Source organism: Schistocerca nitens, chromosome 4 (genome assembly GCF_023898315.1).
Source record: "Schistocerca nitens isolate TAMUIC-IGC-003100 chromosome 4, iqSchNite1.1, whole genome shotgun sequence".
In the NCBI taxonomy this organism is placed as follows: Eukaryota; Metazoa; Arthropoda; class Insecta; order Orthoptera; family Acrididae; genus Schistocerca; species Schistocerca nitens.
The window spans coordinates 979,739,937-979,767,814 of record NC_064617.1 but is presented as its reverse complement, the minus strand read 5'-3'; the positions used below and the strand labels follow the sequence as shown (position 1 = coordinate 979,767,814).

The 27,878-nt window shown below is 39.7% G+C and overlaps 1 protein-coding gene across 1 annotated transcript in view; it reads left to right on the top strand.

Moving 5' to 3' along the window:
• LOC126253686 (protein virilizer homolog) overlaps positions 1-27,878 on the top strand; it is a 110,680-nt gene that overhangs the window by 26,906 nt on the left and 55,896 nt on the right. The window contains exons 3-7 of the mRNA XM_049955212.1: positions 7,917-8,052; positions 13,604-13,828; positions 15,723-15,881; positions 17,158-18,505; positions 19,611-20,311. Of these exons, the coding sequence (XP_049811169.1) occupies positions 7,917-8,052; positions 13,604-13,828; positions 15,723-15,881; positions 17,158-18,505; positions 19,611-20,311 (2,569 nt within the window). The remainder of the gene's footprint in view (positions 1-7,916; positions 8,053-13,603; positions 13,829-15,722; positions 15,882-17,157; positions 18,506-19,610; positions 20,312-27,878) is intronic.

Genomic DNA, 27,878 nt, shown 5'->3' with positions numbered 1-27,878 from the left:
AGGATCCACACCATAGCTAGTACAAAAGTCACATAAATGGTTATTACTGACCGCACTGTGTAAAACGTAGAACACAAATCATTTTCTGTTGTCCTGACACCGTATTTACTATAACTGGAGTGGGTTCTCACTGCTGCTATCTAGTGGGAACCATGTGAAACTTGAGAGTTTGTTCTTTCCAACAGTATGTTGTTCACACACACATCTCAAATAACATAATAGTTATGATTTTTTTAAATTGAATGATTCTTTTTGATCCACCCTGTATAAAAATGTGTCGAATGGAGAAAGCAAAAGCGAATACAGACATCTAAAAAATTTGACTGACAGGAAGTGCAAACTGCCAAAGGAGAAATGGCTAGACAACATTACCACAGATTTATTAAAATCCTCAAGAGAACCAGCAATAACAAAACTATTCTGAACTGTATGCAAAATATATTGCACTGGTGAAATACTCTCAACTTCCAATTCTAAAGAAGGCAGGTGCTGACAGTTGTGAACACTTGAAACCTCAGTTAAATAAGTAATGTTGTAAAATAGTTTTTATTGTCTAGGGAAGAATGGAAAAACTGGCAGAAGCTGACATCATGGAAGATAAGTTTGGGTTCCAGAGAAATGGAATATGTGAAGCCATACTGACCTTATGCTTTATCTGAGGAAGTCGACTGAAAAAAAGGAAAACTTACATTTATAGCATTTGTAGGTTTAGTTAAAGCTCTTGACTGTGTTACAATTTGCAATTCTGAAGGCAGCATGGGTAAAAATTCAGTGAGGAAAAAGTTATGTACAACTTGTACAGAAACCAAACTGTGGTTATAAGAGTTGATGAGCATGAAATGGAAGTAGTAGTTGACAAGGGATTGATACAGCATAGTAGCCTCTCCCCAGTGTTATTCACTTTGTACGTTGAGTAAGCTATAAAGGAAAGCAAGGAGATATTTGGAATAGGTTCAGGGAGAAGAAATAAAAACTGAGGTTTGCTGATGACATTGCAATTCTGTCAGTGATAGCAAAGTCCTCAAAATAGTACTTGAAAGAAATGGATAGTGTCTTGAAAAGAGATTATAAAATGAACATCAGCGGAAGCATATATAGTGAGGGTAGTGGAATGCACTTAAATTTAATCAAAAGACAATTGTATTTTCCACCTTTGCTGTTATACAATCTCTGTCCTTTATGTCGTTTTATCAGCTGACACTGATGCCTTGCCACTTTAAAGTGCTACTTCTATCACCATAATTTTACATTGTCACCCTGGTGATAGTGACTAAAAATGGCACAGTGCCAAAATCAGCTGGTCATAAAATAAATGATAGTGACTACGAGGGTAATCCCAAAAGTAAGGTCTCCTGTTTTCTTATGTTTTTTGTTTGTTTTTATAAGTACATAGACCTGCTTATTTCTACAGTGGTTTACATCAGTTTACAGCTTGAACGTTTAGCTATTTTTCAACATAATCACCATTTCTGTCGATGCATTTTTGTAGATGTTGTGGCAGTTTTTGTATGCCCATGTCATACCAACTCACCGCCATGCTGTTCAGAAAGCTATGAACCTCTTCTTTCACCTTGTCAGAGCTGAATTGCTTTCCGGCCAAATTTTCTTTTAACCTGGGGAGCAGGTGACAGTCACTGGGTGCCAAGTCAGGACTATAGGGTGGGTGGGTGATTATGTTCTACTGAAACTGTCACAGGAGAGCAACAGTTTGCCGAGCGATGTGTGGGTGAGCGTTGTCATGGAGAATGTGTATGCCCTTGCTCAACATTTCTTTTCTCCGTTTCTGAATTGCCCGTTTGAGTTTTTTCAGTCTCACAGTACCTGTCAGCATTAATTGTGGTCCCAGCAATTCAGCTCCGACGATGAGGTGAAAGAAGAGGTTCATAACTTTCTTAACAGCATGGTGGTGAGCTGGTATGACATGTGCATACAAAAACTGCCACAGCGTCTACAAAAACTCATCGACAGAAATGGTGATTATGTCGAAAAATAGCTAAATGTTCAAGCTGTAAACTGATGTAAACCATTGTAGAAATAAACAGATGTATGTACTTATAAAAAAATAGGAGACCTTACTTTTGGTATTGCCCTCATACATAATGTCTAAGATGGGAAATGGAATTGTCTTTTAATAAATACGTGGTTCTGGTATCAGATATAAAAGAATTTATCGAGATAAATTGGATGATGCTGCTGGAATTAGATTAGGAAATAAGACACTGAAATAGGTCAAAGAGTTTTACTACTTGATCAGCAAAATAACTGATGACTGAAGTAGAGAGATTATAAAATACAGACACAGACTGGCCATAGCAAGAGAATTGCTAAAAAAGAGAAATTTGATAACATAGAATACAAACTTAAGTGTTACTAAGTCTTTTCAATAGGTATTTGTATGGAATGTAGCCCTGTATGGAAGCGAAATGTTGATGATAATCAGTTCAGACAAAAAGAGAGTAGAAGCTTTTGAAATGTGGTTCTACGAAAGAATGTAGGAAGTTTGATGGGTAAATCGATAACAAATGAAGAGGTACTGAATCAAATTGGAGAAAAAGAAATTTGTGACACAACATGGCTAAAAGAAGAGATCAGTGGTAGGACACATGCTGATGCATCAAGGAAACATCAGTTTGATAATAGAAGGAATTTGGGGCGGGGAGTTAAAAATTATACAGGGAGACCAGGGATGACTACAGTAAGCAGGTTCAAACGGATGTATGTTGCAATAGTTAGTTATACAGAGAGGAAGAGATTTATACAGGATTGGTTATTTTCGAGAACTGCATCAAACCAGTCTTTGGACTGAAGATCACAGCAGCAGCAACAACGTAACGTAATGCAATTACCCCATTTTCATTCTGCATCATTTTTTAGCCAAAGAATATGCTAAGAATACCTGTTCTCATATCAAATACACATTGTTAAGTTTTTGGAAAAGCAGTAGTTTCTGCCTTGTCACTGCCAACAATTAGGCCATCATCAACATAAATTTTTACAGAATCTGTTTTCATTGTGTTTGCGATGAAATCCAGCTTTTTTTCATGACTTCCATAAAACATTTGTTTCAGTAGTGCAGGGGTTGTTTGAGACAACAAAGACTGTCAAGACACACACTTGATCTACATTATCTTTGAAAATTCTGATTGTTCCAGATATGCTTCATCTGGAAATATTGCATTCAGAAAGGCTGTCTTTACATCATATTATTTTACCAGCATTTTCATAATCAGTTCCTGCTTTCTAAATATACCCTTTAGCAACCTATTGGGCTTTGAAGTTAGCACTTTCATCAGATGCAGGTTTTTGACGTAAAACCCAGGGATTCTGCAATACCTTGGCATTCCTAGGACAGTTAGCTAACACCCACATATTGTTTCTCTCAACCAATTCAATTTCTTCATTAATAGCTTTCATTCATTTTTCCTTCTCATTTGACTGCAATACTTCAGAAAAACAATTTTTATGTTTCCATTCACCAGCACCAACTTTTGTGAGCATCAAGAATTCACCATTCTCCACCAGGCAGTTTTTCTTCTTTGTCTTCTCTTCTCCAGTTTATCTTCTTCAGAAAATTCAGAAGTTTCTGCCTTCAGGAATCCCATTGATTTATTGTTACAGTGACTTCGTATTTTACTTCATCCAGAATCAAGTGTGCCAAATTTTTCTCACTTTGATTTCCTGTGGAAGAAGACTGTCTTACCGAGCGAGGTGGCACAGTGGTTAGCACACTGGACTCGCATTCGGGAGGACGACGGTTCAATCCCGTCTTCGGCCATCCTGATTTAAGTTTTCCGTGATTTCCCTAAATCGTTTCAGGCAAATGCCTGGATGGTTCCTTTGAAAGGGCACGGCCGATTTCCTTCCCAGTCCTTCCCTAACCCGAGCTTGCGCTCCGTCTCTAATGACCTCGTTGTCGACGGGACGTTAAACACTAACTACCACCACCAAGACTGTCTTTCACTTTTGACTTTCTCTGTTTCAGATACCATGTCTGTCCATTTCAGGCATTAAGGTTGACTCATCAGAGCACAATACTCAAGTGAAGAAATTGGGCTCTTTCTGTATTTTCTGAAGCATCCACTGGCAGAATGTTGTTCAGTTTTGAAAAATGTTGCTATGAAATCCCTTACAGAGGGAAATATGAAACAGTTTCTGTTGTAAAATTCAGCAAATGGTAGTCTGACTAATTCCTGATGCATGACTTAATTGCTGAGTGCTAGGGGTTGTGATTCACTGGAACTAATATCACAATTTCATTATTCTCTCCAGCATATGTTTTTTGACAATTCCATTTTCATCGCCGTACAGTTCCCTCGGTGGAGAACTATCGAACAACCCAACAAAAAGAAGCACATGATCGCATCCTGAGTGGACAACATTAAGCACAGGGGATTGGTGTTATTTCTATTCCTGCCACTTTCTCCGTAAATGTAAGCCATTTTTATTTTGTCTACTATCATAATAGCCTGTGTTCTTCTTAATAACTCGTCAGTTTGTGAAGAAATGGATTTAAGAAATGAGTGCCAATATACTTGCAAGGAGGCTAAGTCAAATAATGATTGAATGAACGAATGAGTGAATGAATGTATGTATGTTTCAAAATGGCTACATGAAGAAAACTGCAAAACACTGAGTTATTTACCACAGACATCTGGTTTTATGTTTTTGATCCAATGCATTTTTATTGAGATAATACCGTTTTGGAACTCAAATGTGTTCTTTGTCAATTACAGTGCCATCTATTGTGCAGTGATGAAGTGTTATATACCAAGGTTACATATTTTTCCCATAGAATCTGATCCTACAATAAAAATGGGATGTTCTCATATAGACAGGGTAGGAGGGTCAACATTGATATCTGCATTTTTAAAAATATTGAACACACATTTTTCTGTTTTTTAATCCAATGCATAATTTTTGAGATATTGCGTTGGATCAAGATACAGAACTTGTATCTCCAAGAGCTCCATGTTTTTTCTCCTTCACAATTCTCCTCCCTCACAGACTGGCCCAAATATCTTTTGCAGGATTTTAAAACCTTTATCTTTCTCTCTGCATTCTTACCTATTATCCTTGTTTTTCCCATATAGTATTATTGGTCTGATTATAGTTTTATATACCCTTATTTTGATTCCTCTTGAACAAATTTTGGTTGACCATTTTGGTTGACCATAATTTGTTGAGTGAATATGATGTTCTGGATGCAGCTTTGATCCTTGCTTCTAAGTCTTGTTTTGTTGGGAGGAGTCAATAGTCTAAATCCATTTTTGTCATTGACATACCCAGCAAGTTGTCCACAAGCAGCCTTCTTATCAAACTTTGAATGGAAGTGTTTGTTTGTATGAGTCTGTGCCAAAAATTTTGTGGTGATCAAGTTCTCCAACAGGTTTATTGTACCACAGCTCATAGCGTTTTTTTCTGTAACTGAAGATCTTCTAGTATGATTTAAGATATAGACTGTTATATTGCAAGCTTCCACCCACAATCCTTTGATAGTTTACTTCATTTCAGCATTGACTTTGCAGCTTCAACAATTGTTCTATTCTTTTTTGTTTGGCCACATGATATTTTAGGGTGGAGGATGCAATAATTCTGTGAGAAATTCCTTAAGTTTTTTGTCATTAATTTCTTTGCCTCTGTCATATCTAAATAGTTTAATGGCATGTCCATTGGGTTATACTTCATTTAAAAATTGATTAAGTGCATTGTGTACTCCATTTTTAAGTTTTAGAAACAAAATTCAGTGGAATATACTGAAATCATTGTTGAAACATTATGTAATATCAAGCACCTCCAAGCAATTCTGTACTCACTAGTCCATTGACATCTGCATGGATTAATTCGCCAGTAACTGTGGAGTGGTTTATTCTTTGCATGAATGGTGTTCTGTGCATCTATCTTAATCATCTCAAAATTCAGCCTTACAACATTCTGTAAAGATGTCAAGTTTTTTTCTAGGTGTTCTTGACGTGTTGTTAATTTTGATGCCTCAGTCTTGTGTGGCACATTTGCGGTGTTTCAGATGGTGTCACAAGTTCATTTGGTTGCTATTTTCTGGTCTTATAACATGGATATTCAACACATACATCCCAATTTCCATATAATCTGTCATGAAAATGCTGCCTTTGGATTTTCTTCCTACTCCTAATACTTTTACACTCAAAGATTACGTTGTAGCTGTTATATGTAGCTGCCGTGGCTGAGAACAAATAAGCACCTGCATCAGTCACATATAAAACTTTGTCCATTCTGCCACTGTTCCATTCACTGCTTTGTCTTATTTTGATATAACCTGTTCCCTGAGCTAATGCACACGTCAGTATCTTGTTTTCCTAATGAAATCACTTCAAGAACGTCAAATTCACTTTGCAAAACAAAGAACTGTTTAATTGGAGTGATATGTTTCATAGCAGCACTGTCACAGCTCCCAGTAGATGCACAGATGATGCATGAAGGAAATGCATTGTCTCTGCTCACCTTCTCATTTTGTCACTCATTAGTACTGTCACACGTGTTCATGGACACACCGCTGTTCTCTCTTTTGACATCTTCACCTAACTGGTACCTATTTCAATCGTTTTGTGCATTAGAAATGACAAATGTAGTTTTTCGATTGTATTTTGTTCATGCAATCCAGTAGCAAAGGAGTTTTCAATAAGTAAATTCAAACTCTGTTTTGCCAATGGTATTATATCCCAGAGATCTTTAAAATTACCTCATTCCCTTCCCAACATATAAAAAATTCAACCATTTACTATTCTTTCAGCCAGCATATTTTCTTCACATATTTTTTATTCTTCATTTAGATATATGGATCACTTTTGCAGCCGAGTTACATGTGTCCAATATCATGTGTCATGTTGTGCTTGACCTGAGAAAAGGTTTCGGTTAACATGTTTAAACATTGTGTGCTGCTACATTTAGACTGCGCATACTGCTTTCGCAATATTACATGTCAACACAAGTTCAGCAGCTTATTTATGTAGCACATCTTCTATTAGATTTGGTGCACTTGCATCATCCTTCTACCCTTCTTTGCACGCTACCTTTACTTCATTTGTTGATTCTTGTGATAGCAACACACATTCCAGTGCACTGTTAATAAATATCGTATAGGTAACATGAATGAAGCACCATGGAGATGTGCCATTTCCATTTTAAACTAAGTTGTGTCCAATTCAACGTGGGCTTGGCCCATAAAATTAGAAGTAAAAGTATGAAGTTTTATGAACACCGTTTGTTGACAAGAAGAGAATAGAAGCTTTTGATATGTGGTGCTACAGAAGGATGCTGAAGATTAGATAGGTAGATCACATAATTAATGAGGAGGTATTGAATAGAATTGGGGAGAAGAGGAGTTTGTGGCACAACTTGACTAGAAGAAGGGATCGGTTGGTAGGAGATGTTCTGAGGCATCAAGGTCTCACCAATTTAGTATTGGAGGGCAGCGTGGAGGGTAAAAATCATAGAGGGAGACCAAGAGATGAATACACTAAACAGATTCATAAGGATGTAGATTGCAGTAGGTACTGGGAGATGAAGCTTGCACAGGATAGAGTAGCATGGAGAGCTGCATCAATCCAGTCTCAAGACAGAAGACCACAACAACAATAACTTTAAGTAACAATAAAATTACAAAAAATTGCTTTGTACATATTGAGTAGCCAAGTGTACAAAAAATTTATCCACCTTGCTTCCGGTCATTGTGACTGCGAGTTCTCAAAAAGTGCATTTTTTTGTTGTTGATACTTGACGTGTGATGACATGATATTTGCAGAAGTAAAGCTCTTGCAAAGAGCTGTGTGCATGTGTTTTTCATCAGTTGTTTATGTTCAAAGAATGTGAATAACTGTCTTTTGCTCAGAATGTGAATTGTTGTGTAAGAGGCTAACAGTGAATATTCCTGTCTTTCACAGTGCAACAAACCCCTCGCAGTTTGAAATAGAGTTCTTCGTGAATGACCTGAGTAAACCGGGAGCTTCAACATTTGAGAGCCTTGGTGACTTAGAATACAAGCAAAATGTAAACATTCAGTTAGAATGTGACAGAAGGGTAAGTGTTTCCTTTAAACTTGTTGATATTTCCTAAATATTTAGGACAAAAATGTAATAAAGTTCCATTTCAGTAGGGAATTAATCTTTTTTCCTAATTATTTTGTTTTATTCTGCTGTTGTAATTCATTTGTTCATGATTCATTGTAGTGCTGATGTTACAGAGTAGTAATGAAAGTTCCTGCATTGAAAGTAGAGTGTCAGATGAAAACTCTGATCTATTGAATACTTTTACTTTTTACAAAATTTATTTCCACCTCCCCCCCCCCCCCCCTCTTTCTCTCTCTCTCTAATAAAAAAATCTGGCTTCCCATCCTTGTTCTTTAAGGAATTGAGAGCAGTAAAATCATATACAGATGTTTCTAATGCACTCTGACAACCTCTACTAGTTGCAGAATAGTAGAGGTGGGTATTCGAGTGAAAGTAACACTTTGCTGCAGTACCACCTGAAACTAATTTTGAGAAAATGTAATATGACTGGAGCAATGTCTGCATCCACATTGATACTCCACAAGCCACTGTACGGTGTATAGCGGAGGGTACCCTGTACCACTACTAGTCATTTCCTTTCCTGTTCCAGTCGCAAATAGAGTGAGGGAAAAATGACTGTCTATATGCCTCCATGTGAACCCTGATTTCTTGTATCTCATCTATGTGCTCCTTATGCACAATGTATGTTGGGGGCAGTGGAATTGTTCGGCAGTCAGCTTCAAATGCCGGTTCTCTAAATTTTCTCAATAGAGTTTTTCGAAAAGAACATCACCTTCCCTCCAGGGATTCCCATTTGAGTTCCTGAAGCATCTCCATAACACTTCCATGCTGTTTGAAGCCAATGGTAAAAAATCTAGCAGCGTGCCTCTGAATTGCTTCGATTTCTTCCTTCATTCCGACCTGGTACTGATCCCAAAAACTCTAGCAATACTCATGAATAGGTCACACCAGCATCCTATATGCAGTCTCGTTTACAGTGAACCACTCTTTCCTAAAATTCTCACTGAAGTTGACCCTCCACCTTCCCTACCCGAGTTCTCTTTCTCTCCAAACATTACAGGTTTGTTCTTCTTACTCATCCACATTAACTTGCATTTTTCCACATTTAGTGCTAGCTGCCATTCATCACACCAGCTGGAAATTTTGTCTAAGTTGTCTGCAGTCACACAACTTCAGCATCTTACTGTACATCACAGCATTATCAGCAATTGACTGCAGATTGCTGCCCACCCTGTCCACTGAATCATTTATGTATATAGAGAAGAACAGTGGATCTCTCACACTTTCCTGGAGCACTCCTGACGATACTCTTCCCTCTGATGAACACTTGTAATCAAGGACAACATACTGGGTTTTATTATTTAAGAAGTCTTCAAGTCACTCACATATATGCGAACTTTTCCATATGCTTGTATTTCCGTTAACAGCCAGCAATGTCACACCGTATCAAATGCTGTCCAGAAATCTAGAAATATGGAATCTGCCTGTTGCCCTTCACCCACAGTTCGCAGTATATCTTGTGAGAAAAGGGGAAGCTGAATTTTGCATGAGCAATGCTTTTCTAAACTTCTCTGTCTCAAGAAAAGTTATTGTATTCAAACTGAGATATGTGCAAGGATTGTGCAGAGATTGATACTTTTGCAAAGTTTGTTTAATGTGTTTTTCGCTTCCTTCAGTAGCATGGCATAAATTATTCTTGTTATTTCCTTAATGATACCCACAATCGATGTACCCCCCTATCTGCTGATTTTACTATTTTCTATTCAGAGTATTCTCATGGTATGTCATTCGTAACATTTTGTCCTATAGTGAGTCTTGCTGCAGTGTACCACTGTTGCAAATGTACAGTACAATTAAGTAACTACCAATTACTCTTATTTTTCATCATGTTCCAGAAATTTGCTTTTAATTAATTTGTCTGAAAGAATGACTGTAAGAGAATACCTGTACATGTTAAAGGCTTGATTAATGTCTCTGTGTAAACTCAAATTTTAAACTGGACATTAGATCCCAATAAGATTGTAAAAAAATTGCTGGTTACTTTCTCAAATTGAGCTTGTACCCACTCTCTAATGGTTTCTCCCTTAAGAGGATGTTAAACCCTGATTTTCCTGTCTTTCTTAAATATCTCTTATTGTTCAAAAAACTTATGGGAATGCAGCCAGGTAATATCTTTGTGACCATGTGTTGTCCTGTCTTCCACATCTTCATGTTAATATGCTGTGGACACTCCCGTTTTCCAAGATAACAATAGCCACTTGTACAGGACTGTAATCATACATTCCTTATTTGATGAACACTCAGCCACTCTATTGTACCTGGACTGCCCTGCTAAATCACTGATCTTAATCCCTTGGAAAATGTATGGAACTATTTGGGATGTCAGGTGACATGTAACAATGGACATCCTTTTAAGTTGGTAGTTCTACGGAATCTAATCATCAGTGAGTGGCTTCAGCTACCTATGGCTGAAAATGCTTGTGGACACTCATTCTCGGTGAATTAAGGCCATTATTGAGCATAGAGGCAGTGTTACATAATATTAACAGGATGCCTCCTAGGAATGATTAATTTTTTGTCTAATGTGTGAAAACTACTTAATATAAATTAAATGTGAATATAGTATTAACCAGAATTAAAAATTCTCATATTGTAGCATAAAAAAGGCGAATATATCGTGGGCAGTAGGAATGTAAATGAAGGGAACTAGCTCTTGATTTATCTGGCTGCTTCAAAGATGTTTAAATCAAAACATCTTTACATATACACACTTTTTTAATTGTTAGTATTAGCACCCATGTCAAGTAATGTAATGCATCATGTCAAGTAAAGTAACATGATCCATGATGTCATTTTGTACAATGTACCACACGCCATTTGTCGTCCAACATCGCATTTGTCTTGTCATGCAATATGACATTACATGTCACTTAAGTTTAGGTTGCTGTGTCTCCACGCTGGGATACTATCTATTGTAGATGCACTCCCTCTGTTGTATAGTTCCTATTGTAGATGCATCCCGTACTCGAAAAGTACATAAATTTATATCTGTCTGTTCTCACACCCCTCACTGTACGTGAAACAAGGGGTAAGTTTTAAGAGACCTCACTGCCTGGGGATGTAGGGTCAAATCGCAAAAAAGTGCAAATATGTCAAGATGTTTTGATGTAAATGCCTTTGGAGGTGCAGATAAGTCCAAAAGCTAGTTCCCTTCTTTTACATCCCCAACTTTGCCCAGGACATTTTCCCCTTCTTTTGTGCTATGATAGTAGCATTTTTCATTCTGGTTCCCAATTTTTACTCTACCAAAATGTTGACATTAGACAGCCATAGCCTGGCAACCAATGTGAATTTTTGTTTGACTTGGGTTCCAACTGATTGTCTTTTGAACCATGTTGCTCGTATTTTGACAACAGATAAAGCTTTTACAAAACAACAGAATGACCCATCAGTTACATGTATTTGTTTACCTTCTTGCAAAATTTGAAATGATTCTTACAGTTTTGAAATAGAGAAGTGGCACGCATTAAAAACTCTCAACAAACATGTTTTCTGCATGTAAAATCCAAATGAGGCTGGGTTTTTGAAAGGGAGTTTTCAGTTTTATCGCAAGAATGCATTTTTTATTTATTTGACTAACTTTTAAACTGTTTCTGGACATTCAGATCGCTGAAGAACTAATTTTGTGTGTACATTTAGGTTGACCGTAAACCCTTGCATCTCGACAATGGTTAAAGATTATTGGACTAAAAAAAAAAGTTTTAGCTTGATCCATTTGTCTGTCTGAAGTTTAAAAGTGTGGAAGTGGCACACTTCAAAAACCTACCAGAAATATGTGTTTTTTGCACATAAAATCCAAATGAAACAAGATTTATTCAAACGGTTAAAACTTATCTTAGGCCAATGTCCGATACACCAATGGACCAAATTTAAACAATCAGCGCCACTCCAGCCCAGAATCATTTAAGAATGACTGTTTTTGCACATAAATTGTGAACAGTGCCGACTGTTTTTGCATGTAAAATCCAAACAGGCACATAAAAATGGTGCCATTAGCTAAGCATTAATTTCATCCTAATTGAAATCTTTTGCAAAAGGAATTAATCATTTCGCTCCATTTGCCTGGGTTTCAGCTCCGGTTTGTTGTTCAAACTTTGCTTAATATGCTGTAAGTCAGATGTTCGAATGGCTATACAAATGGCTGCTGGTCCAGGCTAAACCAAACATGTTTTACTCCATGTTCCTAGCTGAAATAGGAACCGAGCACCAAGACCCTCACCAAACCACGATTCTGCACGTGGCATTATTGTACATACTTGTTACAGAGCTTCTGCACAAAAGCAATGAATTGTTAACAATGTTAATTCACTGCAGCATACATCTGTGCAAAACTGAGGTACATTTTGAATAGCATAAAATTTTTGAATGAACAATACAAGTTGTTAATTATGGTGAATGTGAAGACTGTACTTACCAAAATTCTTAGAGATAATGCTGGCATACAACGAATTACATGAAATTATTATGTTCTGGGGGGTTAGGTCTTGAGGTGCCCATAAGTGGCATGTTACGTTTCCCCAGAACAGTCCTGTACCCTGACTGCATGAGTGTGTGTGTTTCAAAAGGAAACCCTATGGACTGACTCTTTTCAATTTTCTTCTCACTTATTGTACTTGAAGGTCATTGGCCAAACATCAATTTCCTTAAGCATTAAAATGCAGTTCTGAAAAAATCGCAGTAGAAACACTTTTGAAGATTAGGAGATTTCCGAGCATTGTTAAGTGCAAAATTGTTAGAGCTTATTAACATATCCACCTGTAGTTGAGTGCGTAGCGGATTCATATTTGTCAGGTAATGGAAATGTTAATTATCTAATATTAGTCCATAATTTTTAATAAAAATAATGTTAGTATTCACAAAGTTTAAACTGTGATAAAAAAATGTGAAACATCAAATAGGTAACAAAATACTCTTTTTATTTCTAAAAATTGAATAGTATTATTGATGTAATTTTTCATTTAACAATAATGCTTTTCACTTGTGTGTACAAAATTTTAATTCATTTTCATAAAACCAGTAATTCAAAATAGAAAAGAAGTTACTCTTATTAAAAAAAGCACTGTTGCTAGAAAGGTTCAAATTGTTATGCTGTGCACTCATATCCCAACAAAACTACTAATAAGCTCATATAGTTGCACTCAGAGATCCTGTAATCTTCAGAGGTGATTCTCTTGAGGGTTTTTTTTTTTTTTCCAGAATTTCGTTGTTCTGCTTTAAGAAACTGATGTCCAGGCAGTGAACTTCAGACCCCATAAATATGAAGTAAATCATAAAGGGCAGAGCAGTCCATAAAAACCCCTTGTTAGACATTTGATGTGCTGTCATTCTGTTGATAGTCACATATAACAGTATTTTACTTGTTGATTTCTCCATCCCCACTCCTTCCTTTTGCTTTAGTGAGCTGTAATTGACAAATTATTTATAAGTCTGAGTGACTGTCATAATACATTTTGTGAAGTCATGTTGATATATCACTTAAAATCTGTTCTGATTCTGTTCAGATTCCAACAGATGGTCTGGTGTTACGAGGCTGGTACACAACCATCACATTGGCCGTATATGGAGTTCTCACAAAGTCAGTACAGGAACCGGTGGTTCCTCCAGCCCCTACTGTTATGGGCCCATTGCCTGTTCCCCCGTCAGTTCCCTGTCCCGATCCTAGAGTTCCTTCAGAAACTATAACTGCCAGCAGTGCAACAGCAGAGTGGGTCCAACAGCATGCCCAGGTGAGTAAATGGGGTTAAAAGTAAGTAGTAGTGAGCACGCGCCGTGTGTGTGTGTGTGTGTGTGCTTACACGCATGGGTAGTGTGGGTGTGTTGGGGGAAGGGTGTATATGTGTGAATGAATGAATGAATGACAGTGATTTTTTTTATTATTATTAATTCTGATTATTGAAAATGGTGTAAAACTTGCACAGACAGACACAACTACATAGGGTTCTGCAGCTGGTGACGAGGTGATTAAAATTATTCTGGGTATTGTGCCACATCATTATATAAAATACTATAATGTAACTGGATTGATAAAAGAATCTACTTAATAAGTGGCAGCAGGAGAAAACACATGAAAGTTAAGGAAATGTACAACCTTTCAGAACCAGTGACTCCTTCTTTTGGCAGAAAGTTTGAAGGGGAAGGAAGAGGAATGAAGGAAAAGAATTGGCAAGGTTTAGAAAATGGGGAGGGTAATGGAAAATTCACCCAGAACCCCAGGTTAGTCTCTCTGTCTCATTCTGTCTGGTAGGTCTTCCCTGACTTGGGGTTCTGGACAACTTTTCCATAACTGTCCCCATTTTGTAAACCTCGCCTGTACTTTTGCTTCATCCTTAATCCTTCCCCTTCAACCCTTCTGCCAGAAGGACGAGCCACTGTCTCTGAAGGCTTGCACATTTCCTCAACTTTTATGTGTATTTATGTTTTAAGTGTGTGACTCGAGGAAAACCATTGTAATACAGCCGGATTTGTAGTTTATGTGCAGGGTACAAAGTCTGTTAACATTTAAAAATCCAGTACTTTAGGGAATAATGTGGATTGAGAGAAAAAAATTGATACACATACTTGCAATGACATGGGGTTTTATTGAAACCAAAACAGAGTTTACAAAATGACCAATAGATGGTGCTTCATATGATACGAAAGCAATAATTACCATATAAGTTGATGTTTAGAAAGGATGATGTTCTTTATAACAAATGCTCAACGAGTTGGCCCGTCAATCTTCAACAATACCTATTGTCGAGAGACAATGCTGTGAACAGCACTGTGTTGCATATCAGTAGGTATGGTGAGAAACTACCTTCGGATGTTGTCTTAGCATCCATAATGAGATCATGTCATCCATAATTAGGTCAGACGGTGGCGGTAGGCTTGTGACTTCCAATAGTACCACAACCAACAATCACACAGATTGAGGTATGGGAACCTGGGAGGCCAATCATGACAGAAGTGGCAGTCCAGCATGCGATCCTCACCAAACGATGTGCACAAGAGATCCTTCAAACTTATAGCTATATGGGGTGGAGCGCCATCCTGCTTAAAAGTTGTACCTTCCAGCATGTGTTTATCAGTCAGGCTAGGGATGATGTGACTCCCTCTCATTATGCGCGATTCTCGGGCAGCATCACTGACGTGTAGCTGTTCAGTGCCGTCTGTTGGCCAGTTATTGCACTTGTTTTTGGTTTTCAGTAAAATCCCACGTCATTTCAAAGATGTGTATCAATTTTTACCTCTCTACCTACATTATTCCCTGAATTAGTGCATTATCAAATGTTAACAGGTAGTATATTATACTTTATACACCAACATGGTACAACACAGAGAAGAATTTTAATCATCTTTTAAAGACAGGTTTCTTTCCATTCTGTCCCAACATTTTTATATGTTGTGGAATTAAGTGACTGCTGAATAAGAGTAAACTCAATGTTTCTTGTCATGAGGTGGCACTCATAAAAGTTAAGCTCTTCCATCTGTTGTTACATACTGTCAAAACAAAGTACTAGCTACTAATTTTTGCCTTTCTTGCTGTGCACTTTCAAGACATACAAAATTAATTTGTTTTTGTAGGCAGTTGTTTGTTGTCAATGGTGTGTTGAAAATTGTATGAGAATTATTTTCTTGTAGGTGTCAGACATTGCACCACCTGTCGACAGAGGGTACATGGTGGAGACAAGTATTCCTCCACCAGATCCGTACACCAACAGTTATTCAACTGAGCAGTACCATCCGGCACCAGACTATCCCCCACACCCATATAGAGAAGAGTGGCCACAGCAACCTCGTGTAAGCCATGGTTTGATTTATTTCTTTTTTGAAAAGCCCACATTTACATTAAAACTGAGAAAGTATTTATTGATTAAAAATTACAGTTTATATTAAGAATTGGTGAATCCAAAGCTTTATGTATACAAAATAGATATTGTAGTGTAGCATAAATGTTGCAGGCTGATCTCAAAATTTTCACAACAAGAAAATAAATGTTATAAAAGTGCCTCGAATGATGATGTGAGGATCAATCCTTAAAGTTTCGAGTTTGACAATGTTCAAGTGTATTGTTGCACTTAAAAAGACATGCATTGTTATCACCCAGTGTACACTTTCCTCACAAGTTCAATATTGTGTAACCATCTAGAGCTGTGAAAATATCCCATTATACTACATGGTATATGTGGCGTTTAATTCATGTCCTTGGCAAAATTGAAAGAGGAGAATTTTCTATGTTGACTTTTTAAAGTAATAATTATATTAATATTCTTATTATTATTACTATTGTTGTTGTTGTTGTTGTTGTTGTTGTTGTTTTAGAGAATACAGGGAGAGATTGAAACTAAGTCAGGCTCTTGAAAAAATTGATGTCTGCAGTACAGACAAGTACTTTGCGTGTTTGTAAGATTTTTTTTTCCTTTGTCAGACAAAATTGCTTTCTTTGTTTATTTTTACTCCATAATCATCGATTGTTCGACAGTTTTCTCTCATCATTTACATAAATTATATGTGATCTTTGATATTCTATGACCAGAAAATCTTAGCTCTTTTACATACCTGTTTAAGTTAATTTTCAGAAATTGCACACGGTAGATTTTGACATGAAGTAAAGAGCTTCAGCTGTCTATAGTCTTTGGGGATTGAAAAATTATGTGTGCGTACACTCTTCTAAGTTTTGAACATAGTGTCTCGTTCACATTTTCCTACGACCGTGGAAACAGTTGATTTAATATGATTAGTAGGAGTGTTGAAAGTTGTCAAACTGAATTATTACTCTTCTGGCATCAAAAAATGATAGACTGTTGGAAGTTCACAAGCTCTATAGAACAGCTCGTTATGCTTGTTTGTGCTATTTCGCTATGACTATGGTTGGTTTGTAAACTTGCTCTCAAAATTTATGCTATATCCTTGTTTGCGACACACTTTCTGAAGGTGATTCAGTTCTTTTGATCACAGTAGTATTTTAACTGTTATGCTCATATCAAATTACATGTATGTGTTGTGGATGAGTCTCAGATGCCTATCGGTATATCGTGATTTATATGCCAACAGATTATTTTTTTGTTATTTTCAGGCACCTCTTCATCAGCCAGAACAGTACGAACCTCCCAAAGACCCCAGACCACTACCACCGTACGACGGGGAGCCATTACCGTGGGATAGTGGTGGTGTAGATGAAAAGTTACCTTGGGAGAGGGACCGGGGGAAGGAAAGAGAGAGAGATCGTGATCGCGATCGTGACAGGGACAGAGAACGAGAAAGGGATAGAGAGAGAGACAGGGATAGAGATAGAGACCGGGATAGAGATAGAGACCGGGATAGAGAAAGAGAACGGGAGCGTGAAAGGGACCGTGATCGTGAAAGAGAGAGAGAGCGTGAAAGAGAGAGGGATCGAGACAGGGACAGGCATCGGGATAGAGATAGGGACAGGGACAGAGATAGGGATAGAGACAGGAGTAGAGACAGAAGTAGGGACAGAAGTAGAGACAGGGATAGAGAAAGGGACAGAGACAGGGACAGGGACAGGGACAGAGATAGGGACAGGGACAGAGACAGGGACTTCAGGGATCGGGAACCCGATTGGGACGATAGAAACAGAATAAGGGACGACAGGGAACGCAGTACGAGTAGTGCTCGGGAGTACAGAGAGGTTTCGAGAGAACGAGATCGAGACAGGGACAGGGACAGGGATAGGGACCGCGAGAGGGACCGCGACAGGGACAGGGATCGGGACCGGGACCGGGACCGGGATCGGGACTGGGCAGGAGCAGCACCCAGCTGGGGTCGCCGTGAACGCCCGGCTCTCACGACAGAGCAAGCACCTGCACCGTGGGTTAGTGGTTCGAATGTTGTCACCGAGCCACAGCCAGAATTGCATCACCCGTACTTGACACCAGTTCCACCCCACCATCCCCATACAGAGCCCAGACAGCAAAGGCGGCTGCCGCAGCAGCCGTGGGACGCTTCCCCGGCGGTCGTACAGCCCGAACCCTTACCCGTGCCTGCCGCTGTGCCGGACACTAGGAAGAGGCCACGTTCGCCCCCTCCACAGGCCCCCGCCATTGCCGCTGTCGCCTTACGCTCTCCCAAGAGGCCACGTAGTCCCCCTGCACCACTGCAGCCACTTCAGCAAGTGCAACTGCAACTACAGCCACAGCCGTTGCCACAGCAACCACAGTTGCAGCTCCAGCAGCAACCACAACCGATACCAACTCAACCTCAACCTCAGCCTCAGCAGCAGCCACCGCCACAGCAGCCACCGCCACAGCAGCCGCCGCCGACACAGCAGCAGCAGCAGCAGCAGCAGCTGCAGCAACAACAGTTGCCGAGTGCTGACGATAGGACTCCGCCATCTGTGACACAGCAAAGGTGGCTGCCCCTATCACCCAGCAGAAATGAGGTCATCAGCGAAGTGAAGAAAGGTACTTTCTTTGTTGTTGACTTGATCGTCAGTGTTCTTAACGCAGACAGATGCATCATGTTGTTGCTCCATCTCAAGTTGCGGAAGCTGCAGCAAAAATTCTGGCTCCTCAGCTGCTCGCAGCTGCTTGGAATAATATTCAGACTCAGAAACAGAGACACAGTCAGAACATGACTTACTGCAGGTACATTTCATGTTATTATTTACTCTCTAATTGTCACTCTGTTCCTAGGCTGACAAGTTGGATTCTTATGCTTCTGAATGCTGTCACACAATTAAAACATACAATATTCAGAAATTTAGTGTCCTTATTCCTGTGTATTTTTTCTGTTACCTGTTTTATGTTGTAGAGCCATGATATTAATTTACCAAAACAAGGAGTTACAGCAAATGATAAAACTGTGTAAGCCTTTTTCTACTTTGATACATTTCTCATTTTTAATGCTGCCAGAAGTGTCAGATTTATAATAAATCAATGTTTCATTGGCATGAAATTAGAAATAATCATTTTCACAGTATTTCATGCAGTCAGAGGTACAGGAATCTTCTACAATCTTACATATAGAGTTGCGTTTGCTTTGTACAGTCAGTGATAAGCATGAAGTGCATCAGTATAGTGCCTCTGTAACTAGTGATCAAAGATCATTTTCCGGGCAGATGTGTGAAGTCGAGTGATACAACATGTGTGGTTGTAGTTAAAAGTATAACAGCATACCGATTTGCTGTATATGTGATTTAAAGTTACATTGTGGAGCTACAGGTGATACAATTCCTGTAGTGAAACATATGTGGGGAGAAATGTGAAAAATGATAACGTACTGGTGCCTGAGAGAGTGTCGTATCATTTTATTCCAGTCTTGCAACTACATTACTATGAAATGCAGTCTTGTTTTCATATCTCTCTTGATGTTTTGGTTATTGTTCTTTACCGTGTTAAAATTCCAGTAATAAATAGTGTTGTGCATATTGTGTGTGGGTTGTTAAATAGAAGGTACAGAAAATTTCTTACCTTTGGTGTTAACAAACAAGGGTGAGGGTTAGTAATTTAAATACTTCAGTATAGGATTGTGTGGTTAGGCCAATAGGTTACACTGGTCCTATTACAGAAGTGAGTTCACCGACCCTGTCTTCTGGAGCTCAGCAGAAGTTTGACTCTCTTTCTCCTGGCGATGTGGAGTCCATATCGGAAGGGGAGATACCAGAAACAGAAGCAGATATGGAAGCCGAGTCATCTGCAGCTACTGTCAAGGTGGAACCGTCGGAGAACGAGAACGGAACTGGACCTGTCGTGGAACTCGGCAGCTCGGCCGTGCCCGGCGAAGCGTCTCGTGATGTTTTACCAGAAGTGGATGCCTCAGTGAAACAGGGCTCGGAGACACCTCCATCGGCAGTAACATCCGTGGTGAACTTGAAAGTTCGACCTGTAACTCCACCTATGCAGAACCCTGTTCCAGTTCTCATACCTGTGATTCCAGCTCCTGCAGCTGCTTCACCTGTGAAGCTTATAGTGGTTCCTGCAACGGGCAGCCCAACATCTCATCCTACTCCTCCTCCAGTTGCCGTTACTCCTCCTTCTGCTGCCGCTGTCCCTGTAGGTGCTGACAGTGGTTCTGCCACTGCCTCAACTGCCATGGTTAACCCCATCAGTGTAATTGCTCCAGCTTCCAGCCTGCCTGCTGCTGCATCTGGTGGAAGAACAGAAACACCCACAGGTTCACCTTTTCCTGCTGATGAACCCCATGTTGATGTGGAACCATTTGAGCCCATTCTTAGTGATGAAGAGATTGTCGATGAAACGGATCCACAGGTGTGTATAGTTTTCAAATGTTTGGAAAGTAAACTTTGTAATTTTAAGTTAAGATACTCCTTCTTGCTAAAGTTTTCTGTAAAAGATGAAACTAATTCTGTAGAAGTGCAGATCCCTTCATTGGGGACTGGAGAGAAAAAGGGAAAAAGCTGCGAAAGTGACAAAAGTTTCGGTAGGGAAAACCTTGCAAAAAGTTAAATTCAACACTTAGTTTCAGAGTTCCGCCCTCAGCTACTGAACTGTTTCAGCTTTATTGGTGACACAACCTGTAAGTCTTTTGTTCCTGTGCAAATATAGCAAACTTAAATCAACCTATATCACTGATGCAGCTATAGCATCAACAAGTTTTGTGTCATTAAGAAGGAATGCTGTGACTTTGGTATATACAGTGTTTCTATTGTGACACTAAATATCTTTACAGAAGGGTGGATAAAAAAAGAAGCTTCAATCAGAAATCAAATTGGTATAGGTGTCTATTTGAACAACCTCTTTAATGATTATTCTGAGAGTGCTGTTTCATATTCACGTTGTATTGGTATTTTTGAGAGGAAGCACCAGACTCACCGTCACATATGCAGTTCTTATCATCTAGTGTTGCAGTTATCTTCATAATTAGGCATTCCTTGATTTTTGTAAATAATCTTTGTACCTTTCCTTTGCTCTCCATTTATTTCTTCATAATTACATCTTTCTCTTACCTTTTGTTTTTCCATTATTTTCTCAAATAATATCTTAGCATTTTGTAACTGTGACCTGCTGAATAGTGCACTGCTAATCTCATGAGCTTTCTCACACACACACACACACACACACACACACACACCACTCTGAAACAGTAATCTTCGTTTTTTTCATTCACAAATGGATTGACAATTGTATGTTTGTGTCTCTAAATCTCGGTGCAATAATTCCATAGTATTAAGGAAGACTGGATTTATGATCCTGTAACCTAGCCATCTAGAGGTCAATTTAAGCAGTTTTCTTGCTGGGTTGGCTCCGTCAAAGAGGATGTGACCATTTTGCCCACTCATCCGTGAGCAATCTGAAGTCATGCTATGTCACTAGTACTTCAATGTGAAGAGCATGTTACGCATCAAAGTTACTTTCTGATTTCTGATGCTGCTCGTACCCCTTCAGTTGAAGTGTGGTTAAGAAACAGAATTTTTTCCAAACCCCTGCACTTGGCAATTCTGCAAAGTTTTTCTCCTAGTCTTCTTTATTAAATTGCAATGTTATTGACACCGTAAAACTCAACTGATTTCCAAGTACTTCACTTGTTGATCAGCATGATATTACAGCAACCTATGCTGTTATAACAAACAGATCTCTGTGTAAGAACAAAAGTGTGTGCATGTTATTGTAGGTATGGTTAATGCTGTTTGTTCACTGCAGTGTCCATTATGGTAGATGTGAAGCAAACACCAATTATTAGGTTAACAAGAATAAAATACTTAACATACAGGGTGTCACACCAATGTTGTGACAAACTCCTAGGAGAAATAGGGCACATCATAAGGATTGAGAACTGCATAGCAACCCATGGTTGCAAACGTCAAAATAAGCCGTAGCAGATATCCAGAAAGGAAATGGGAGTGATTTATTGGACAAAATGTGTACCCATGGTGTATGACATGAATACAGCTTTACTGTTACAACAGGACACCACGAATGCCTGACATTGACGGAGCATTGTCGGCTGGACATGGTCGAACACACCAGGTGTTTCCTTGAGTGTAGCAGCCGTGCAGGTGATTCTTGTGGCAAGATTCATTTCAGACTTCACAGGATCGTGACGCATGAATGATTTCATGGCTCCTCAGAGAAAGAAATCAAGGCTTGAGAAATCTGGTGAGCATGGGGGCCAGGGGACCGGTCAACGTAACTTGTCCTTTGATGTGGGACTGAGCTGTTAAAATGCCTACAAACAACCAGGCCAAAAGAAGCAAGTGCCCGTTCACGTTAGAACCACATGCCACTTCCCACATTTGGTAGAACATTTTTGAGCAAGCAAGGAAGAACCTGTTTCAGAAAATTCTAATGATTTGCTGTGGTCAAGTGGGATGGTAAAAGGTACGCCCCGACTAAGCACTAGCCGACCAAACCCGCCCGCAAGTTAACTTTAAAGCTATGTTGTGCCACATGGTACTGCACACTGTGGGGGTTGTGTTGTGCCCACAAATGTTTATTGTGGTGATTGACTATAGCATCCGTAGTGCATGTGGCCTCATCAGTGAACAACACATAAGCAGGGAAATACACATACCAAGACTTTGTTGCAGAAACCACAGTCCAAAATACACATGTACATGATGGTCAACAGTGTGCAATAACTGCTGCCTTTGGAGGTCAAAGACGTGTACAGACTCCGCCTTCAAAACACACTGGACACTGCTGTGAGACATTCCTGAGTCCCAGGCATTGGCACATATGCTGCTGGTAGGATTAGTCTCCACAGTATCCAAGGCGACATTTGTGGCCTGCCCTCACTAGCTGTGCCACTGCTAAATTACTCTTACTTGCAAAAATTTCGATGCAGATGCAGAAGCAAACTGTGGTGCAGTCGATACCTGTCTGGGAATCATTTTCGATAAATCTGTCCAGCAGCTCCATTCATTGCACTCAGCTATTTAATACATTAAGTGCATGTCCGAAAGCTCACTGTTCGTATACTGTTCCAAGTTGCTCCTATGCTGGCTAATACTCAAATGAGGAAATCCTCGTGTTCCCTTCCAGTAATCTCGTGTACAGAACCAATTAGCAGTGTTCCCATGGGCGTACCCAGGGAGGGGCAGGGGGGGGGTTCCCCCCACCCCCCCCACCCCCACATAGTTCAGATCCTGGGTACGCCCTTGAGTGTTCCTCTCCAGTGGTCTTGTGTATAGCACCAACTAGTGGCGTATGACAATGTTTGTGGCCGTGGGTTGCTCTGCAATTTTCAATCTTTATTATGTGCCCCACCTCCCCTAGAAATTTGGTGCAACATTTCTGGAACAACCTGCATAAATTTTCAAGAGAGATTCATTAACAAAAACAGTGTCCCTGTGTGGAGCACACCCCACTGTTAGCAGTTGGCGTGGAAAAATTTGTCAGTCTTGCCTTATGTCTTGACACTCCTGAAGAACAAATATCACGACATTATAAGCCATGCTTCTGTTCAAAGGTTACTGGTGCAACTATCCATTTTTATTTCAGTGAGAACTACGAGTTTACATATTTTGATGATAAATTTATTTACTTACCATTTGCAAATGAAACACGTGACAAAAGAATCTCTCGAAACACTCTTACGTCTTGCTTCTGTTGCAGTGTTTCATCTTTGAAAAATATTTTCTGAGCATCTGGTGCACTGAAAGCATGATTTATTTTCCTGCTTGTTGAATTTTGGTTGCCAGGTGTTGGGGCAAAGTGTCATGGTACACAGCTCTCACTATGGTTCAAACAGTTCCACTTTGAGGCATCGAGCATGCCAGTGTAGCAGATCCTCTTGATTTTCTTGAAACAGTTTTTTTTTGCACTGATCCTTACTATGTAGATAGGGGAATTACTACACTTACACAAGAATTTTATGTCTTGTTTTTTGAATCATGGTATTGATACAGAAAATATGAGAATTAAGACTGTTTTCACTGTGGATGAAACACTGTATTGTCTAAAATGTTTTCATTAATACCTGCTTTTGTTTTGAAATACTCAGAACTAACTGTCAAAACACAAACCAGAAAATCATCCTCGTCCATCACATCAATGAAATTCACTGCTCCCATTTGCTTATCTTTGCACCATACCATGCTTCTTAATTGTGTCATTCTGTGCAACCTTCTTCCACTATACCATAGTCAAAATGTGGTGTTCACGCCACACTAGAGAGGTGTGAAAATTAGAAAGCATGTGCATGATGCAACTGACACAGAACACTATGTGTCAATGGCTGTATCCTCTGTGTGTCTGTCTCTCATAACACATTTCTGCTATTCTCTTTCCTGCCAACTGGCAACACTGGGGTGTGCACCACATAGGGACACTGTTTATGCTTCTAATTTTATCTTGAAAATTTTTGTACAACCATTGCTTGTAAACGTAATACTTACCCGTTCACTTCACGACAACCATAATGAATAGTCTTGCCATAACTACACTAACAAACATGCACATTGAATCACATGCTACAGACAGATGTGGTAAAATAACAAAATTAGCTGGTGCATCAGATGGTATGCTGCTTTTGCTACTGCAGATCGCCCCATCATTTGTCTTACTATGTGTACATTGCTCTAACAGATATCACTCTTTGTGGTCAGTGGCCTCAGGGAAACTGAGGCTTATTGCCCCTCATCACAAAGTTCTTTTCATGACCATTATGCCTGAGCTGTAGTGGCCATCGTCCACTGTGAAGGATGTATGATGAGTGATTAATAAATTATCCATTTTATTTTGGTTACTTATCATCTAATAAAATGGTGAAGAAGTATTGCTCCACTTTCTGCAACAGTTTAACTCACTTCTCAACATAAATTCACCTGGTCCTTTTTCAAATCTGAATCCACTTCCTTGACATTGTCCTCCATCTTATTCAAGCTCACATCCTAACCTTGGTCCATTTAAACCAGTAATGTTCACATAATCCAAGAAGACTCTTGTCATGGTAGCTGATGAGACTTAGCAGAATCAATGCAAACAGATAATCAGCTGGAAGTGACGGCTTTTTCTCATTGCCAACCTAGCATGAATTTGTTAGCAGAAAGCACTTGTGAGTTTAGTGTGTCCTCTGTCATTGCTGCTGTACAAAGATAGTGATTGCTTCGATGTTACATGTAATTAAGGTTGAAATCAAACAGCAGAAAATTCAGGATGGAATAATGAAAATATTAGGAAAGGGGCAGAGTTCTACTCATCATGTAGTGTTGATGTTGATTCACACACAAGTGCAACAGAAAGACTGCTAAATGAGTAAGCTTTCGACCAATAAGTGATTTTCTAAAGTAGTCATCACACACACATTCACACAAGCACATGTCAGACTCACATGACCACAATCTTCGGCCATCAAGGCCAGACTGTGGGCAACTGTGCATGCTGGGAGAAGCAGTCTGGATGCTGGGGGTATGGAGGAGTCTTGGGAGATGGAGAGGAAGGGTTATCAGGGTACGGGTGGAGGGGGTAAAGTGCTGCTCATGGCAGCATACAAGAATGTGTTGGGGATATGGTAGGGCAGCAAGGCACAGTTATGAGGTTGATGGGCGTTGCGGGTGGGGGGGAAGCGAATGGAGAAAGAGAAGTTAAAGAGACTTTGGGTATGTTGGTTGAATAGAAGACTGTGTAGTAATGGAGTTGGAGCAGGGAAGGGGATAGGTGGGTGAACGACACTGACTAACGCAGGATGAAGCCAGGGGGGTTAAGAGAACGCAGGATATATTGCGGGGAGAGTTCCCGACTGTGCAGTTCGGAAAAGCTGGTGTTAGTGGAAAGTATCCAGATGGCTCAGGCTATGAAGCAATCATTGAAGTGAAGAACACTGTTTTGGACAGTGTTCTCAGCTGCAGGGTGGTCCAGCTTTCTCTTGGCCACAGTTCAGCAATGGTTATTTGTGTGTACAGACAGCTTGTCGGTTGTCATGCCCACCTAGAATCCAACACAGTGGTTGCAACTTAGCTTGTAGAGCACATAACTGCTCTCGCAGGTAGCACTGCCTTTGCCGAGGTAAATTATGCTTGTGACCGGATTGCAGTAGGTGGCGGTGGGAGGATATATATGGAACAGGTATTGCATCTAGGTCTATTACAGGCAAGGGGTTGGGAGTAGGGCTGGAGTAGGGATGGACGAGGATATTATGTAGTTTCGGTGGTCAATGGAATACTACTGCGGGAGATGTGGGAAGGATAGTGAGTAGGGTGTTCTTCACTTCAGAGCATGAGGAGGGGTAGTCAAAACCCTGGTGGAAAATGGTATTCAGCTGCTCCGACTCTTGGTGGAACTGAATCATGAGGGGAATGCCCCTTTGTGGCAGGATGGTGGGACTTTGGGAGATGGTAGATGAGTAGAGTGATAATGCATGGGAGGATAATTTCAGTTTATGAAGGCCTCAGTGATGGAGGTCAACATTGAGAAAAGTGGCTTTTTGGTTGAGGGGGAACAGTCAAAGTGAATGGGGAAGAAGGTGTTGAGGTTCTGGAGAAATGTGGATAGGTTGTCCTCACCTATGATCCACATCACAAACACATCATAAGTGAATCTCAACCAGGTTTGGGATTCTGGGTGGTTAGGAGGGATTTCTGTAGATGGCCCATGAATGATTGTTTGGAGGTGATGCATTCAAAGGTGAAGTAATTGTGGCTGAGGATATAATTGATCGTGCTGATTAGGAATGAGGTTGTAGGTTTGAAATCTGTCGGGCATTGGGAAAGGTAGTTATCAATAGCAGCAAGGCTATGTACATTATGAATGTTAGTGTAAAGAGAGGTGGCATCAGTAGTGACTAGCAGGGCATCGTTTGGCAAAAGAACAGGAACTGTGGAGAGTTGGTGGAGGAAACGGTTGGTGTCTCTTACATAGGAAGATAAGTTGCAAATAATAGGCTGAAGGTGTTGGTCTGTGGGAGCAGAGGTTCTCTCAGTGTACACCATGATCCACTCAATACTCTCTCTTTAGTTCCTCTACTTTCTGACTCAGAACCTCTCCAGCGATTGACAGAAAGGAAGCATCTGTAAATTTTTTGGAGGTTTTCTGCAGACCTATCTCCAGTTACATTATGTTCCCTGAAGATCCTTTTTACTTCCACCAACACAAGTTCCACTGCATTCAGGCTCCATTTGTGTAGTGTCAATTTTGAATCACTGGCTTACCTTCACTTGTGAATGTATTGACAGCATAACACTTATCAGCATGTTTATTGAGTCAAATAAAACATCAAGGAGCTTCCTTTTATCGTGCTATTGTCACACTGGAGGTTTCTCTTTCATAGCAAATTGATTATGGCCACCTTTAAATCTTAATGTGTGGGAAGTTTTTTGAGCTGCCTCCTATGATAGGATGCACTGCCTCACACAGTAATGGAGTGGAGGAGGCAGACTTGGTTACACCAACTCCCTAAACCATTTTTCAAAACTGACCACGTTAATCTGGCCATAGTAATCTTCTTGGGTCAATTTGCTAAAGAACTTTAACTGAGCTTCCCTTATGAAGCCAGTTTTTGACCTGATAGTCATAACTATTTATCTTTTGGAGGCACTTCCCCAAACTGTCACACCAGTTATGTCTTCACTTTGCCAACGTTTGCCACATATTCAAATACTGTTGAGCCAAGATTTGTCAAGGTAAAATATTAAATTTCTCACTTTTGTAATGAATTTCGTGTGTAGAAGACACTGAGATCACTATTCCATAATGTCCTCATGTTCAAATGACATTGGTTTTTTTTTTTTTTGAGCCTTTCCCACATGAAGTCCTATGCTGCAACCACAGTTATACCATAAACTGACATGAAAATTCTGCTAACAGAGGCATCATCCTGAATCCACACTACCCTATTCTGCAAATCTGGCAGCAGTTTTTTATGCTGGGAATCTACTTT